Here is an 18328-nt window from a genome sequence, read left to right as displayed (position 1 = left end):
TATATCAATGGTTCATTTTCTTCCCCTCATGTGTTAAACTGTGGAATACCGCAGGGCAGCTGCCTTGGGCCACTTCTCTACTTAATATACACCAACGACCTTCCCTATGCCTTGGTTGAAACTCAAGCTACTATATTTGCAGATGATACAATTTATGCAGCAAGACAATCGGTTAAACAGGTACAGCAGGCTTTACAAGGAGATTTGGAGATTATCAGGAAATGGGTTTGCCAAAACAAACTTGCTTTAAACACCAAGAAAACCAAATATGTTGGTCTGTTCAACTAGGAAAAGGCCAAAACAGCATGGGATACAATTAAGTATGGGAGGAGTACAAATTGAAGAAGTGTCAGAAACCAAACTACTGGGAGTGCAGCTAGACAACTGCTTATCATGGTCATCTCAAATAATTAATCTATGTAAAAAAAAATATTAAAACAGCATGCAGGATCAGAAGGATAGCTAAATATTTACCAGGGAAAATCCTTCAGCAAATAACACAGGCATTGGTTGAGAGTCAAGTGAACTATTGTTCAGTGGTCTGGGGAAATGCATCATCAAGTGAAGTTAGGAGGCTGCAGAATGCACAGAATAAAGCAGCAAGGATTGTTTTAAGGCAGAGATATGGTTCTTCTGTTGCAGTCATGGGTTGTTTTAAGGCGGAGATATGGTTCTTCTGTTGCAGTCATGTGCAGTGTTCTTGGTTGGTCATCAATCGACAAGATAATTGAAAAAAACATAATATAATAATAATATAATAATATATGCCATTTAGCAGACGCTTTTATCCAAAGCGACTCACACACACACACACAAAACTGCTAGATATTACAAATAGGCAAAAAGTTAATGTAGCAAAAGATGGATGCCTACTTGTCTGTTGACTAGAACCTACAACCAATTGCAAGCCATTAATGCCATCAACTAAATGTTATCAATGTTGAGCGAAAAAAAAGTATGACTGAGTCTGCATCTCAAGAAGGCAGTGTGTAAAAGCCAAGAACTAAGAACAAGAATCTTGCTGATGTTTCCTCAATGTGTTTTTCCGTTGAAATGTCTTCCCACAAGCCAAACACTTATGAGGCTTCTCTCCTGTGTGCCTCAACATATGCCGTTTTAGATGAGTCTGAGTGAAACAGCGTATTTTACACATTGTGCACGCAAATGGCCGCTCTCCTGTATGACTCTGTTGATGGACTTTCAGGTTACCCTTCAGACTAAAACTTTTGCCACAGTCTGGGCAAATGTACGGCTGTTCTCCTGTGTGTACAAGTGTGTGTTTTTTCAAGTTAGACAGAGATGTAAAATCTTTACCGCATGTGTCACATAGATGTCGTCTGTCAATATGAGAACGAACATGATTGCGTAATTTCTTATCTTCAGCAAATATCTTGCCACAAAACCTACAGGTGAACCCATCTCCTGTGTGACATACCATGTGTGCTTTCATTTTATTTTCACTCGTGTACTGTCCCTGACAATGGGGGCAGGAGAAGACAGTTTTTTGTTCTGTGGGAACATTCTCAGGTACGACGAGATTACGATGATTTGGCCCACAACCGCTCTTAATTCCCCGATGTCTCTTCAAATCGCTGGCGGTACCAAAGCTCTTTGAACATATGGTGCACATGAAGGGTCCCTGACCCTGTGAATGACGTCTCAGATGCTGCATCATGGTCTTTTTATAAGCAAAACATTTTGAGCACAAAGGGCATGTTCTAGATTTTAGCGAGGCTGGGGGAGAGATGCCAGGTGGCTGCGTCTGAGTGGGGGGAGCATCGAAGGTTGTTGGGTTCTGGGGTGAAGTGCTATGGCTCTGGGGAATATCTGTCCCATTCTCCCTTGGAATCGGAGAACTGCTTCTGTCGGCTGGATCAACCTCCTCTAGATCAACCTCCCCTGGATGCTGGTTTGGATCAACCTCCCCTGGATGCTGGTTTGGATAAACCGCCTCTGGATGCTGGTTTGGATCAACCTCCCCTGGATGCTGGTTTGGATCAACCTCCCCTGGATGCTGGTTTGGATAAACCTCCCCTGGATGCTGGTTTGGATAAACCTCCCCTGGATGCTGGTTTGGATAAACCTCCCCTGGATGCTGGTTTGGATAAACCTCCCCTGGATGCTGGTTTGGATAAACCTCCCCTGGATGCTGGTTTGGATCAACCTCCTCTGGATGCTGGTTTGGATCAACCTCCTCTGGATGCTGGTTTAGATCAACTGCCTCACTCCAGTCTTGCTGTCCTCCGTGAAAGTGAATCTTCTCACACTCATTTGGCTGGCATTGCTGCAAGTCATTTAAGGAGTTAACGTCTGTGTTGCAGGACTGAGGGATCTCCATCTCATTTCCCCCTGCAGGTAGTTGCTGTTGTCTTTGGTTCATCTCCTGACAAATGTTTGCCTGCGGCTGCGTTGTTTGAGGGGTTATTTTCCTGCACTCATTACATTTTCTTGAATCTGGAATACTCAAACAATTCTTTGAGTGTTTCTGAAGATCTAATTTGCTTGGAAAACTTTCCCCACAATCGTGGCACAAGTAAGACAGTATATTGTGTTGAAATCTTAGGTGCTTTCTCATGGTCTCTGCGGTATCGAAAGTTTCATTGCACAAAAGACATGTTCTGTAGTCATTGTAGAACTGTGCCTGAATGGGCAGAGCATTGGAGGTTGTTGGGTTCTGGGATGTAGTGCTTGAGGGCTGTGGTATCACTGCAGCTATAAGTGTGTTGGCCTCTGGGTGTGCCTTCCTGAGGAGTTGCTGTTGGTTCACCTCACACTTGTTTGGCTCAGAAAGATGAAAGGACTTATTACACATAATGCAACAGATAATATTTTTGTGTTTCTTATGCATCTTCAGGAGTTGACGGTGTTTGGATTCCAGATGCTTTCTTAAATAATTTCTGCATCCAAAGGTCTTATTACACAAAGAGCAACAGAAAAACGTTTTGTGTTTCTTGTGTATCTTCAGGAGTTGACCGTGTTGGGATTTCAGGTGCTTTCTCAAATAATTTCTACAATAGACAGTTTTATGACACACATGGCATGTCCTGGCTTTGGACGACTCTGCTAGCTCCGTGCATGCTAGCTCCGTCTGATCCTCCACGGATGCCGTAGACATGTTGTCCTCTTCAGGTTGAGCTGCCGCCTCACACACATTCTGCTGATGTTTCTGTAAGTCCTCATGGTGTTCAAAGTCTTGTCCACACTGGGTGCACTTGGAAGGGCTCTGCTCATTGTGACATCTCATGTGTGCCGTCAAATCCTTTGCTTCGCTGAAAGTCTTTCCACACAATGAGCATATTTTGACACGCTTGCTTCTTTTAGGCTGCCCTGTGGTAAGGGATGGGTCAGGGGCCAAAGAATACTGAGGTTGACCATCAGAGGGCTCTTCATTGATATTCCTCTCACTCTTTTGTGATACGACCGGTCCTCTTCTCCATCCTTGGGATCCTACTTTGTCAATCTGAAGCCTCTCTCTCCTCTGTGTTGAATAGACCTCCGTCACAGGTAAAAGCATATCAGCAATGTCAAGTCTGTGCAGCTGCACTGTTGGCTGATGGAGCCGACAGGAAGTAGATAAACTAGAAATGTCCTGCACTTCCTGTTGGTTGCTGTGGGCTTTTCCTTGGATTTTCAGCCCACTGTCAGTGTTAAGGTGATGAAAATATGTATTATTTTGCATATATTTTGCTGGCTCTTTATCTGGTGTGTCGTGTTTAATATTTTTCTCTGTAGTTCCATTGTATATATGCCCTAACTCTAAAGAAGCAGACTCCACCACTTTGTGCACAGGCTCCACCCCTTTGTGCACAGGCTCCACCCCTTTGTGCACAGTTCGGTCTGAATCAATCCCCAGTTCCAACAAAGGGGTCATGTCTGACTCATTGTCAGATGAGACATGGCTCATACATTGCTGCACAGGTTCTGATTGGACCTCTGGGTCAGCTTCGATTGGGATTTGATTGTCGCCAGAAAACAGACCTGAGGACAGGATGACAAGAAAAGTCTATATATAAAAATTTTAAAAACATTAAAGGCTAACATGTTATATCCTCATATGGAGTGGTTGCAGATCTGACTTTTCTAGACCCCTCTTCCCGATGGCTAAAGGCCCAGAAGATTCTGTGCATGTGCGGGATGTCTCTCCTCTACTCCTAGAGAACAGGATGCTCTGGTGAATTGTGCTTGTTTAATCAAGTTAAATCAAAGTCTGAATCAAATGTCTGCAAGATCACATAATGATAGTATTCTACATAACACAACCAAATATAATAGCATAGTATAACGTTACTAAGCATAATATCATGCTCACTGTAGGCTACTTAATTCAAAACAACACTGTGCAACTCAAGAAGATCTAAATGCATATCTCCATGAACTCTGAGATGAAATGGTTGGTATGCCGAGATGCTGCACGGACGTTGCACTGGTAAAACATTAAGAATTGTCATTCACGGCTGACAGTCAGAAATGTGAAGGGAGGTTTTCTACTAGTAGAGCAGAAGACAGTACGAGTAGAGCAGAAGACAGTACGAGTAGAGCAGAAGACAGTACGAGTAGAGCAGAAGACAGTACGAGTAGAGCAGAAGACAGTACGAGTAGAGCAGAAGACAGTACGAGTAGAGCAGAAGACAGTAGAAGAAGAAAAAAAAGTCAATATTAAAACATTAAAGCCAAACATTAAAATGTTATAGGCTATCTGATAACATTATTTCCTGTCCAAAGTGAAGGGAGGTTTTCTACTAGTTAGAGCAGAGACTGTGCGTAAAGTAAAGAATCCCCCACATGCGCAGAAGCGCCGGGACTTTCAGCTGTCGGGAAGAGGGGTCCAGAAAAAGCTTAAAAATCACATAACATTATTTCCTGCCCAAAGTCTATTTCTCCTACCATTGGTGTCTACATGTCCACATGTATTGTTGTGGTGCTGGAGAAGGGTCTTCAAAGGCTGAGGGTGGGATACACACTGCACACACTCCTCCAGGACAGAGGGGTCAGGTAGGAACCAAGATGCCATCTAATGGGAAGAGAGAGAATGGCTTTTAAAAAAAACAATGTATCCATTTTGTATTATAACATAAAAACACATGTGGTAGCTTTTAAGAAATATGTCTTTATGCATATTTTCACTCTGTTATAACCATCTAGTAATTCACTTAAAGAGCATTTGTCATTTAAGGACAAATATCTTTGTACAGTAAATTTTATAAACAACTTTTATGACAGTATGCTGCTGAAGGTCATAAGATGTTAGCATGGTCCCCGATGAAGGTCATAAGATGTTAGCATGGTCCCCGATGAAGGTAATAAGATGTTAGCATGGTCCCTGATGAAGGTAATAAGATGTTAGCATGGTCCCCGATGAAGGTAATAAGATGTTAGCATGGTCCCTGTTGAAGGTAATAAGATGTTAGCATGGTCCCTGATGAAGGTAATACGATGTTAGCATGGTCCCTGATGAAGGTAACAAGATGTTAGCATGGTCCCCTGATGAAGATAATAAGATGTTAGCATGGTCCATGATGAAGGTAATAAGATGTTAGCATGGTCCCCGATGAAGGTAATAAGATGTTGGCATGGTCCCTGTTAAAGGTAATAAGATGTTAGCATGGTCCCTGATGAAGGTAATAAGATGTTAGCATGGTCCCTGATGAAGGTAATAAGATGTTAGCATGGTCCCTGATGAAGGTAATAAGATGTTAGCATGGTCCTCGATGAAGGTAATAAGATGTTAGCATGGTCCCCGATAAGGTAATAAAATGTTAGCATGGTCCCCGATAAGGTAATAAGATGTTGGCATGGTCCCTGTTAAAGGTAATAAGATGTTAGCATGGTCCCCGATGAAGGTAATAAGATGTTAGCATGGTCCCTGATGAAGGTAATAAAATGTTAGCATGGTCCCTGTTAAAGGTAATAAGATGTTAGCATGGTCCCTGTTAAAGGTAATAAGATGTTAGCATGGTCCCTGATGAAGGTAATAAGATGTTAGCATGGTCCCTGTTAAAGGTAATAAGATGTCAGTATGGTACCTGTTGAAGGGTTGGTGCTGGAAGCAGCTTCTCCAGCCTGGAGAGGAACTCCCACACCAGAGTCTGCAGTGCTGAGTTATACTTGGGGCCAAATTCCTCTGAAAACACACTCTAAGAAACAAACAAGTAGAGGAAATTCAGTACTTTTTTCAGTACTTAAAAAAAAAAAAACTTTTAGCCTTTTTTCTACCCAATTTTGTGGTATCCAATTGGTTGTTACAGTCTTGTCTCATCACTGCAACTCTCGTACAGACTTGGGAGAGGTGAAGGTCGTGAGCCGTGCGTCCCCCGAAACAAAACCCAACCAAGCAGCACTGCTTCTTGACACAATCACTTAACCCGGAAGCCAGCCGCACCAATGTGTGGGAGGATACACCGTTCGCCTGACGGCCGTGTCAACGTGCGCTGCGCCCAGCCCGCCACAGGAGTCACTAGCGCGCGATGGGACAAGGTCACCCCTGCCGGGCCAAACCCTCCCCTAAACCGGACGACGCTGGGCCAAATTGTGCGCTGCTCCATGGGTCTCCCGGGTCGCGTCCGGCTGCAACAGAGCCTGGACTCGAACCCAGAAACTCTAGTGGCAAAGCTAGCACTGCCTTAGACCACTGCGCCACTCGGGAGGCCCAATATTCAGTACTTTAAAAAAAATCTAATAATAAGTTTCAATTCCTTGTAAAAGCATTCACTCTGGAGTCATCACCATCAAGGATTCTTGGAAGATTAGAGCGAATGAGGACTAAATGAGATCCTAATCAAATAAAATCTAAAATCATCAGCAGCTACTTAGTTACAAAACTGACCTGAAAGAAGTATTCCTTCTCGACTGGGTCTTCCAGCAGAGTTTGAATCAGCTTCAGGAAGTTTGATTCTGTCGCTTCCACCTCTGGATCAGAAATCTACAGGAAGTATGGATAGCCCAGTCATAATAAACTCAACTAAGTAGCAGCGTTACAAGTCTTGATCTGTTACTGGGTAGTACTAACCTCCTTGCCCCTATGAGTGATGATACAGGTCTTCATCCTGTTCAGGTGTGGCTGGATGGTCTCAGGGTTGGCTAGGTGATCAGAGCGACACAACTCCAGAACCAGCTGATGAAGTAAAAGTTAGACTGGTGGGTGGGCCAACAAACAAACAAAACTGAGTACTGACATCAGGAGATGAGAGTTGAGGAACTCTGGCCACTCCCTCATCTCCACCCATCAGCACCATCTCTCACCTGTGCTCGCAGCCCCATGATGAGTTGGACTCTCTCCCTGTAACTCATCATATCAGGAACTATCTCCAACACAGTGGTGACAAACTCCTCCACCAACCCGTAGTCCATTATGTCTCTCTGCTGAACAACTTGCCATAGAGCTGCAGACACCAGCCGCAGTGGAGGAACCAACAGACGCAGAGATGATAGGGGGAGAGGGAGACCTACAGCAGACACACATTCAGTTAGATAACAGAGATGATAGGGGGAGAGGGAGACCTACAGCAGGCACAAATTCAGTTAGCTGGATAACAGAGATGACAGGAGGACCTACTTTTTTTTTTTTTTTTACCTTTATTTAACTAGGCAAGTCAGTTAAGAACAAATTCTTATTTTCAATGACGACCTAGGAACAGTGGGTTAACTGCCTGTTCAGGGGTAGAACGACAGATTTGTCAGCTCAGGGGTTTGAACTTGCAACCTTCCGGTTACTAGTCCAAACGCTCTAACCACTAGGCTACCCTGCCTACCCTGGCAGGTATCTTATGAGTAGTCCAAGGAAAAAAGATCCGATGACAGCATCGGGAATGTATTTTCTTGCAGAAATCTCAGAGATCAATTGGTAAAAGCTCTGATTTTACCAAATCAAATCAAATTTATTTATATAGCCCTTCGTACATCAGCTGATATCTCAAAGTGCTGTACAGAAACCCAGCCAAAAAACCCAAACAGCAAGCAATGCAGGTGTAGAAGCACGGTGGCTAGGAAAAACTCTCTAGAAAAGGCCAAAACCTAGGAAGAAACCTAGAGAGGAACCACGCTATGTGGGGTGGCCAGTCCTCTTCTGGCTGTGCCGGGTGGAGATTATAACAGAACATGGCCAAGATGTTCAAAGATGTACCACCCCAAAATACCCCTACACAAGTGTAATGGCTGCACTCAATGCAATGGCACTTACAAATACTTCAAACACACCCAAACAGGGACAGAGCCCCCCCACACACAAAAAAAGTTGTTGTTACCAAGTGCTCCACTAAGGCAGTTATTATAACTTGTCATTGTGGTAAAACATTATGTGGGTAAAATGAAGCGCAAATTAAAAGTACGAATCTCAGAGCATCGTAGCACCGTTCTTGTGATTTTGCTAGTCATTGTAAATTTTTGTAGGCTTATATATTTTTTTTTATTATTTTATTTTTTACCTTTATTTAACCAGGCAAGTCAGTTAAGAACGGATTCTTATTTTCAATGACGGCCTGGGAACAGTGGGTTAACTGCCTGTATCATGTCAGCTCGGGGGTTTGACCTCGCAACCTTCCGGTTACTAGTCCAACGCTCTAACCACTAGGCTACGCTGCCGCCAAATTGTATCTATGATCGTATATCCATTTATGTTTTTTATATGTTATATTTATATCTGTAAAGTAACCAATGATATCAAGTCATACACGGCCATTATTACAGACACCTGTGTGTCTGTAACACTATATAAACTACTGACCCGCAATTTTTGTTATTATACCCTGCTGGAAGACAGCTTGACTGTCGAAACGTTGGTTATTAGGTTATTTTAATTATTGCATCTGAGCTCCTAGAGTGTGCGGCTCAACTTTTCTTTTTCAAGCGTTTACATTCCGCTTGCCAGCACCTCGCCAAAACAGCTGTGCGTTTCTCTCGCCTCCAGGTCAAGTATTTCTCTAGGATTTCTACTATATGAACAGATAACTACAGCTGGTTGGTGTAAATGTGACTTAAATGCCTCTAAATATCAGACTCGTAAGATTATGCAAACTGAACATCGAAATTGCTTTACACTTCAAACCCTCAAAACACGTGCCACCAAAATGTAAACAATGGAGCGTATGAATAACGTTTTCAGACCAAATTATACACCAAATGTATGCTAGATCTCGACAAGGAATGAGTTTCTATGGGAGTAACATAACTAACCGTCTCTCAAAGCTTCCATCCGATGCCGTTTTTGCATTTGCAACTATATAGCGTTCGGCATCTCTGGCATTAAACAGGGTTTGGATGTAAACACGGGAAATAAAGAACCTTTTGTCGTAAAAAGGTCGTAAACACTGGTCTCTTGTTCATTCATTGGCGGAAACGTCGTAACCAATATTGCACTGCCACCTACTGTACTCTTTATTCAGAACATTGGGGCCTACTGGGCAGAGTTTTACCGGAAAAAAGCTGTACTTGTTCTTTTTTTCTAAACACATTTACTGAACAAATATACAGTCATTCATATTTGGGGAAAAAAGGCTGACATTTTGTGGCTTTCACAACAGTTCATTATTCTGTGTGTAACATACATGGGGCAAAGTAGTTCTGTGGACATTCATTACTGGATAGTAAACATATTATCATTGTGAAACACCATATTTATTTTTAACCCTTATTAGGTAAATTGGCTGAGAACACATTCTCATTTACAGCATCAACCTGGGGAATAGTTACAGGGGAGAGAAATGAGAATTGGAACCTGGGGATGATTAGGTGACCAAGATGGTATGAGGGCAATATTTGGGAATTTAGCCAGGACACCGGGGTTAACACCCTTACAATAAGTGCCAGGGGATCTTTAGTGACCACAGAGAGTCAGGACACCCGTTTAACATCCCATCCAAAAGATGGCACCTTACAAAGGGCAATGTCCCCCAAGATATTATTTTTAGACCAGAGGAAAGAGTGCCACCTACTGGCCCTCCAACACCACTTCCAGCAGCATCTGGTCTCCTATCCAGGGACCAACCAGGACCAACCCTGCTTAGCTTCAGAGGAAAGCCAGCAGTGGGATGGTATGCTGCTGGCAACATGAACCATATAGCTTCTTACATCTTTTGCAAGTTCAAAATGCATATGGGCTACTTATTTTGTGCTTATTTCAATCGTGTATACTTACATTTGCAGTTTGTAAAGGATATTGACAATGTGATGCTGTACAATGCTGAGAAGCAACATGCAAAAGAAAAAACCCAACATTTTCCATTGATGGAAAAAATATTAAATTGTCATACTTGAGTAAAAGTGAGTCACCCAGTAAAATACTACTTGAGTAAAAGTCCATTATTTGATTTTAAATACTTGATTTTAAATGCTAAAATATATTTAAGTTTCCTTATATTAAGCAAACCAGATTTACAGAATAAAACACTCAGACATCATTTACAAACAAAGCATTTGTGTTTAGTGAGTCCACGAGATCAGAGGCAGTATAGATGACCAGGGATGTTCTCTTGATAAGTGAGTGAATTGGACCATTTTCCTGTCCTCCTAAGCCTTAAAAATGTAACAAGTACTTTTGGGTGTCAGAGAAAATGTATGGAGTAAAAAGTACATTATTTTCTTTAAGAATGTAGTGAAGTAAAAGTTGTAAAAAAATATATAAATAGTAAAGTACTGTTAACTGACTTGCCAAGTTAAATAAAGGTAAAATTATTTTTTAACAAGTGACCACTAAGGGATCATAGCTTTCATCTATGTCATGGAAAGAGCCAGTGTTCTTAATGTTTTGTATACTGTTTATTTTGACTACTTTCTACATTGTGGAATAATAATGAAGACATCAAAACGATGAAATAACACATATCGAATCATGTGGTAACCAAAAAAGTTTCAAACAAACCTAAATATTTTATCATTGAGATTCTTTCAAGTAGCCACACTTTGCCTTGACAGCTTGGCACTCTCAACCAGCTTCATGAGGTCGTCATCTGGAAAGCATTTCAATTAACAGTTGTGTCTTGTTAATAAAAGTTACATTAGACCGGTGGAAATCTGTTCTTTGGTCTGATGAGTCCAAATTTGAGATTTTTGGTTCCAACCGCCGTCTTTGTGAGACGCAGAGTAGGTGAACAGATGATCTCCGCATGTGTGGTTCCACCGTGAAGCATGGAGAAGGTGTGATGGTGCTTTGCTGTTGACAATGTCTGATTTATTTAAAATTCAAGGCACACTTAACTAGCATGGCTACCACAGCATTCTGCAGCGATACGCCATCCCATCTGGTTTTCGCTTAGTGGGACTATCATTTGTTTTTCAACAGGAAAATGACTTAACACACCTCCAGGCTGTGTCAGGGTTTTAGAGAATTTGGCAGTACGTCCAACCGGCCTCACAACCGCAGACCACATGTAACCACGCCAGCCCAGGACCTCCACATCCGGCTTCTCCACCTGCGAGATCGTCTGAGACCAGCCACCCTGACAGCTGATGAAACTGTGGGTTTGCACAACCAAAGAACTTCTGTACAAATGGTCAGAAACTGTCTCAGGGAAGCTCATCTGCGTTGCTCTTTGTCCTCAACAGGGTCTTGACCTAACTGCAGTTTGGTGTCGTAGCCAACTTCAGTGGGCAAATGCTCATTTTCGATGGCAACTGGCATGATGGAAAAGTGTGCTCTTCACGGATGAATCTCAGTTTAAACTGTACCAGGCAGATGGCAGGCGTGTGGGTGAGTAGTTTGCTGATGTCAACATTGTGAAGAGTGCCCCATTGTGTGGGTGGGGTAATGGCATGGGCAGGCATAAACTACGGACAACGAACAAAAATAGCATTTTTATCAATGGCAGTTTGAATGCACAGAGATACCGTGACGAGATCCTGAAGCCCATTGTCGTGCCATTCATCCGCCACCATCACCTCATGTTTCAGCATGATAATGCACAGCCCCATGCCGCAAGGATCTAAACACAATTCCTGGAAGCTGAAAATGTCCCAGTTCTTCCATGGCCTGCATACTCACCAGACATGTCACACATTGAGCATGTTTGGGATGCTCTGGATCTACGCGTATGACAGCGTGTCATACGCGTAGTATATCCAGCAACTTCGCACCACCATTGAAGAGGAGTGGGACAACATTCCACAAGCCACAATCAACAGCCTGATCAACTTTGTGAGTAGGAGATGTGCCGTGCCGCATGAGGCAAATAAATGGTGGTCACACCAGATGCTGACTGTCTCTCTGATCCACGCCCCTACCTTTAAGGTATCTGTGACCAACATATTCATATCTGTATTCCCAGTCATGTGAAACCCATAGATTAGGGCCTAATGATGTATTTAAATTGACTGATTTCCTTATATGAACTGTATCTCAGCAAAATCTTTGAAATTGTTGCATGTTGCATTTATATTTTTGTTCAGTGTAGATCTACGAAATAATAGTATGGAAGAGCCAAGTTTAATTGAACTGTTGAGAAAACTTTCAGTTGATGTAATATTTAATTAGGTATTTTGTTTCCTTGGGGAGTTGGGATTAATGGGTAGGGTCTAGGTATTCATTAGTAGGAATCTGACTAATGAATATACCCCTGGTCTAGAGACCTTCCATGTCTCTTGTTCACACTCCAGTCCAGTTGGTGGCGGTAATGTACCTTTACATCTAAAAACCACAGAAGAAGAAATGACAGAGGGGGGGGGGGTAGGAATCGTTGAACAGGACGGGTCAGGTTCAGAACATTGTGACAAAAACTCTCCCAACAAATCACGAGGCAGACATACCAGAACGTCACGATTTTAGTGAAGGTAGTTGATGCAAACTAGCCACTTCCAAAATGCACTAATTTAAAATAACCTCTGATCTCCATCTTGCTAGTGACAAAAAATAACTCAGTGCTTCAGATGTCCTGAGTGACATTCCATCATAGGGACACTGACTTGCTTTGCTATAGAAAAAAACAGCAGTATGGGATTTACGTGTTTTTATTGATACCAACATAAAGCATAATGGCTGAAATGTAAACAGGTGCATTTTGAGAAAAGTTACAAAAAAATGGGCAATGTATAGACAAAACAACAACAACAACAACATGTTTTTGTGTACCATACTTCCCTACCTCTTCCCACAATTCCAAATCCTGAACTATTTGTCACATCTAAAATCAAACAAGAGTTTTAACCTGGGGGGAATTGTCTCTGAAGGTGTCAGATATAATAATTAGCTTTTCCCTCTTTTGACTGACAAATTGCAGTGGATTGGTATGTGCCCTCCATAACTCTGTTTACACACTTTTTTACTTTGGGAATAGCTTTTACACCAAGCATTGTTCACATAAGTGTTTATGCTACTCGCTGCCCATCAACTCAATAGGTGTTCATTCAGTTTCTTTTTGGCCTCTACATAAGATGGGATCCCTCCAGAAAACACATGGACAGTGTGTGGTGCTTCTCTCATGTCCATGTTCTTTCTGAGGGGGGGGAAATCACATGTGAGCATTTGCCACAGATGTTGCCAAAAAAATGCAGCGACTTAGATCAAAAACTGATACAAGACGTTTTCTCACACGCAGGTCACACATCTGATTACTCCCCTTGTGTGATTCCTCATATGCTTTGTTAGACTTGCCTTTTCATGGTAGCGTTTGCCACATTCACTACATGCAATGTGGTTTCTTTCCTGTGTGAGTCCTCATGTGCGCCGTTAAAGACTTTGCTTTACTTTGTAGCACTTGCCACATTCGTTGCCAGCAGTACGATTTCTTCTTTCCTGTGTGAGTCGTCATAGGACTGTCCAGGTACTTCTTGGTTTTGAACCATTTGCCACATTCATGGCAGCAGTAGGTCTTCTCTTTAGAGTGAGTTAACCGGCAGAGTTTTAGAACATTAGAACACATTAAGGATTTCTCACATATAAGGCACTTATAGGGCCTCTCCACTGTGTGAATCCTCATATGCCCTGTTAAGACTTGGTTTTTCCTCTGAACCAATTTGCCACATTCATTGCAGCAGCATGTTTTTTTCCCCTGTGTGATTCTTCAACTAACTGCTGCCCCCGCACATTGACTCTGTACCAGCAACCAGCAAGAATGTGGCAAATCCTTCAGATGTATGAGATTGCTGGTCATTCATACGAAGTATCACACAGAGGAGAAATCACACAAATGTCCTATATATATATATATATATATAGTACTGACCAGTGATTCTCCGCTTCTCTCTGCAGTAAATCCAGACTGTTCTGCAGTAAAGAGTGAAATCATTAACTCTTGATGGGGAGGAGAGTGAAGGACTATTAGGATTAAAGACACTGGGAAAGGAAGGACAAAGTTCTTATCTGTACAAAAGCTAAGACAACCAGTGAGCTCAAAGCACCATTAATGACTCAAACAGGGAAGAAACTTCACATGTGTCGTGTGTGTGTGTGTGCAGTATGGGCTTTATCAGAGCAATACATTTAAAAATATATATAGAAAAAACACCTGAAATTTCAGAGAGGAGAAATTATTCAGGTGTTCCATGTGCAGTAAATGTTTTAAACAAGCCTCATAAGACATTAGAGAATTCACACAAGGGAGAAAGCATATCGTTGCAAAGCACTTTGACTGTAATTACAAACTAGACCAGGCATATGAGAAGTTACACAGGGGAGAAATGCTTCAGTTGTCCCGTGTGCAATAAATGCTTCTCAGTTCCAAGCTCCGTAAAGAATGCATATAAAGAGAGATCACATTGCACTGAATGTGATGAATCCTTCATAGCAGAGACACCTGGCCGTTCATACAAAGATTCACACAAGGGGGGTGGGGGGGGGGGACACAAGGTGTCCCGTGTGCAATGAATCCTATTATTAGCAGTTTGGATAAGCATCAGAGAATGCACACAGAGAGAAACCATATCAGTGTAAAGAATGTGGCAAATCCTATAGATGTATGAGATTGCTGGTCGTTCATATGAAGTATCACACAGAGGAGAAATCACACAAATGTCCTGTGTGCAGTGAATGCTATTTCAGAGTCAGCGATTTTTCAAAAGTCATCTGAGAATTCACACAGGTGGAAAAGACGTGGCAAATCCTTCAAAGTGCGTAACCTATTGCTCAATCAATCAAAATGTTATTAGTCACATTCGCCAAATACAACAGGTTTACAGTGAAATGCTTACTTACGAGCCCCTAACCAACAATGCAGTTTCAAAGAAATACGAAAAATAATATAAAAGTAACAAGTAATTAAAGAGCAGCAGTATATATATATATATATATATATATATATATACACACACACACACACTACCGTTCAAACGTTTGGGATCACTTAGAAATGTCCTTGTTTTTGAAAGTAAAGCACATTTTTTTTGTCCATTAAAATAACATCAAATTGATCAGAAATACAGTGTAGACATTTAATGTTGTAAATGTCTATTGTAGCTGGAAACAGCAGATTTCTAATGGAATATCTACATATGCGTAAAAGGACATTATAATCATTTTCTCAATTTCACAGTGTGGAAATATACCGTGTCTTTGAAAAGTATTCAGCCCTTGACTTTTTCCACATTTTGTTACATTACAGCCTCATTCTCATCTTGTTTCTCATGGTCTGAGTCTTTAGATGCCTTTTGGCAAACTCCAAGCAGGCTGTCATGTGCCTTTTACTGAGGAGTGGCTTCCGTCTGGCCATCTACCAAAAAGGGCTGATTGGTGGAGTGCTGCAGAGATGGTTGTCCTTCTGGAAGTTTCTCCCATCTCCACAGAGGAACTAGAGCTCTGTCAGAGTGACCATCGGGTTCTTGGTCACCTCCCTGACCAAGGCCCTTCTGCCCCGATTGCTCAGTTTGGCCGGGCAGCCAGCTCTAGAAAGAGTCTTGGTGGTTCCAAACATCTTCCATTTAAGAATGATGGAGGCCACTGTGTTCTTGGGTACCTTCAATGCTGCAGATATGTAGTGGTACCCTTCTCCAGATCTGTGCCTTGACACAATCCTGTCTCGGAGCTCTACGGACAATTCCTTCGACCTCATGGCTTGGTTTTTGCTCTGACGTGCACTGTCAACTGCGGGACCTTATAAAGACAGGGGTGTGCCGGTCCAAATCATGTCCAATCAATTGAATTTACCACAGATGGACTCCAATCAAGTTGTAGAAAATATCTCAAGGATGATCAATGGAAACAGGATGAACCTGAGCTCTATTTTGAAGTATCATAGCAAAGGGGCTGAATAGTTACGCAGGTAAGGTATTTCCATGTATATAATACATTTTGAAAATCCTGTTTTCACTTTGTCATTATTGTGTGTAGATTATAGGATTTTTAAAAACATTTTATTTAATCAAATTTAGAACAAGGCTATAACGTAACAAAATGTGGAAAAATTCAAGGGGTCTGAATACTTTCCAAAGGCACTGTATATAAAACACAGGGGGGGAAAAATAAAATCTGGTTTTTGACTGCACTGGGCCTTTAATGTCTAAACCCAGACTGTCTAATTCTAATACTAGGTTACGAGTGCTGCATTCACGCAGACAGCTCAATTCTGATGTTTTCCACTAATTGGTCGTCTTTTTCAAAGCTGATCTGATTGGTCAAAAGACCAATTAGTGAAAACAATTATCACAATTGGGCTGCCTGTCTAAACGTAGCCTAAGACACTTCACACAGCCTACTCCTACTACTACATTAATGTGTTTTGAAGTAGTCGGTATGGGTCAGGGGAGAACGACTGCCCAGTCATTGAAGCCACGGAAGTTCAAGGCCGACCGCGGTACTGCAGGCATCAGCCGAGAACAGGATCCCCATTATAGTGAAAGGAAAAATCTGTGTAAATAAAATGTTTTGAAGACAATTATGGTACCAATAATTGCTTCTAATACACCAGATGTATGTCCTTGAACCGATTATTTTAAAATCGCACAGAAGAAGTTTATGAGAATAATTTAGTTGCTAAGGGCAGCACTAAGACGGCAACGTCATTTCCTGGAGTATCTCAATCAGGGTCATGTCTAGTTGGGATTTTTTTCTTTCTTGCATTTTAGCTAACCTTAACCTAATTATCCTAACCTGCTGCATAACTTCACCTAAACCTGCTATGTAAAGTAAATTTTGACAAAAGCTGTATCCCTTCTAGACAAAGCCCTCAAACTGCACATGTTGTCTCCAAGAGACGCCATCTTAAAAGGTTAGCTCCTCCTTAGAACCAACTTCTCTGGTTTTAAACAGCCTGTGGCATCGATGTGAGTCAAACTTGAATTATAGTGTCAAAACTGCATTGCCATTTTGACACTTTTTTTTTTTTAGCTTTATCTGGGTCAAGTCTGAATCACTGTCCACATTAACTAAAATTAAAAAAATTATTTACCCAGTCAGACATAGCGTAGTGGCAAGAGGAATTTAGTCAATACATGATTTGCTATCCTTTTTCTGTGCCACCAAACGTTTGCAAATAGGCTACTGGTAATGTTAACAGGTCCACGTTCAGTTGAAAAAAGTTCATGAACATTGCAGATAGAAATACCATGAATACAGCCGAGGTTGTTCCAGAGAGGCATGGTTGTTCTGCATACCTGAACGTACCCTAAACGTTACGTCCTGCTGAACCGTAGCCTTAAAGGTCTAGAATCAAGTTGTTATCTATAAGGAGAAGAGGGAGACTTGGCTACCATGCTGGCTACACAAACTGTATATGAAATGTAGTGGGAAAAGTGGAAAGGTTGAAGGAAGGAATACAACAATTCAAAGATTGTCTACTTTTCTATAGCCTATTCAAGGGAGAGAAAAACATAGCTAGACTGTTTTACTATTAAACTCAATACTGTTTTTAATTTTTTTTAAAGCAGCTTGTGTTTCTTCTTAACCAGACAAGGGTAGCTAGTAGAAAGCTGGTGGGGACTGGTTAGTTTAGGGAAAACAAGAGAGTAGGCGGTGCGATGTGTTATAATCGGAGGCAGAGCTGGAGACAGTCTGTCCACACTCATAATGTCTGTCGAAAGAATGACTCTTGGTCGTCCGATACTTTCTTTTTCGTCGGATAGCCCTGCAGAATATAGAAATTGTCATATTGTTAGTTAGCCAATGTATGTTAAACTGCTAGCGTCAGCATAAAAGGCTAGCGAGCTTAATTCCTAACCTTGCTTATCATGGCATTGGCTACTACCTAGCAGGGTAACCAAACACACCAGACAACGGGTTTGATACGATGTAGGGTGTTCAATAAAAACATATATTTTGACCAATGGGTAAAATTGTGTAGATAAATCCTCTAATAAGACCAGATGGTCAAAACCTCATGTCGCTATTATAATCTGTAAAAAATAAAAGTTATTGGAGTTTTTACCCCCTGTAGGATTGCCAAAATTAGGGTAACTAAATCAATGGAGGCCAGAT

The 18328-nt window shown here is 41.7% G+C and overlaps 1 protein-coding gene across 17 annotated transcripts; it reads right to left on the bottom strand.

The window, feature by feature from the left end:
- Positions 1-115: 115 nt before the first annotated feature.
- On the bottom strand, positions 116-9323 carry LOC127907559 (zinc finger protein 585B-like). 17 transcript variants are annotated; one of them, XM_052463224.1, is made up of 8 exons: positions 9169-9323; positions 7240-7442; positions 7007-7111; positions 6824-6919; positions 6024-6134; positions 4885-5011; positions 1976-3978; positions 116-1921 (listed from the first exon to the last, which is right to left on the bottom strand). In XM_052463224.1, the coding sequence occupies exons 1-8, from the start codon at positions 9203-9205 to the stop codon at positions 1004-1006; spliced, it is 3600 nt and encodes a 1199-aa protein (XP_052319184.1). In that variant the 5' UTR covers positions 9206-9323; the 3' UTR covers positions 116-1003. The 17 variants fall into 17 exon arrangements, with proteins under 17 accessions (XP_052319184.1, XP_052319185.1, XP_052319188.1 ...); XM_052463225.1 differs by having other exon boundaries at positions 116-1975; positions 2030-3978; XM_052463228.1 differs by having other exon boundaries at positions 2030-3978.
- Between the last annotated feature and the right edge of the window lie 9005 nt (positions 9324-18328).

This window comes from Oncorhynchus keta, chromosome 15, assembly GCF_023373465.1.
Source record: "Oncorhynchus keta strain PuntledgeMale-10-30-2019 chromosome 15, Oket_V2, whole genome shotgun sequence".
NCBI lineage: Eukaryota > Metazoa > Chordata > Actinopteri > Salmoniformes > Salmonidae > Oncorhynchus > Oncorhynchus keta.
This window is presented reverse-complemented; position numbering and strand designations above follow the sequence as displayed.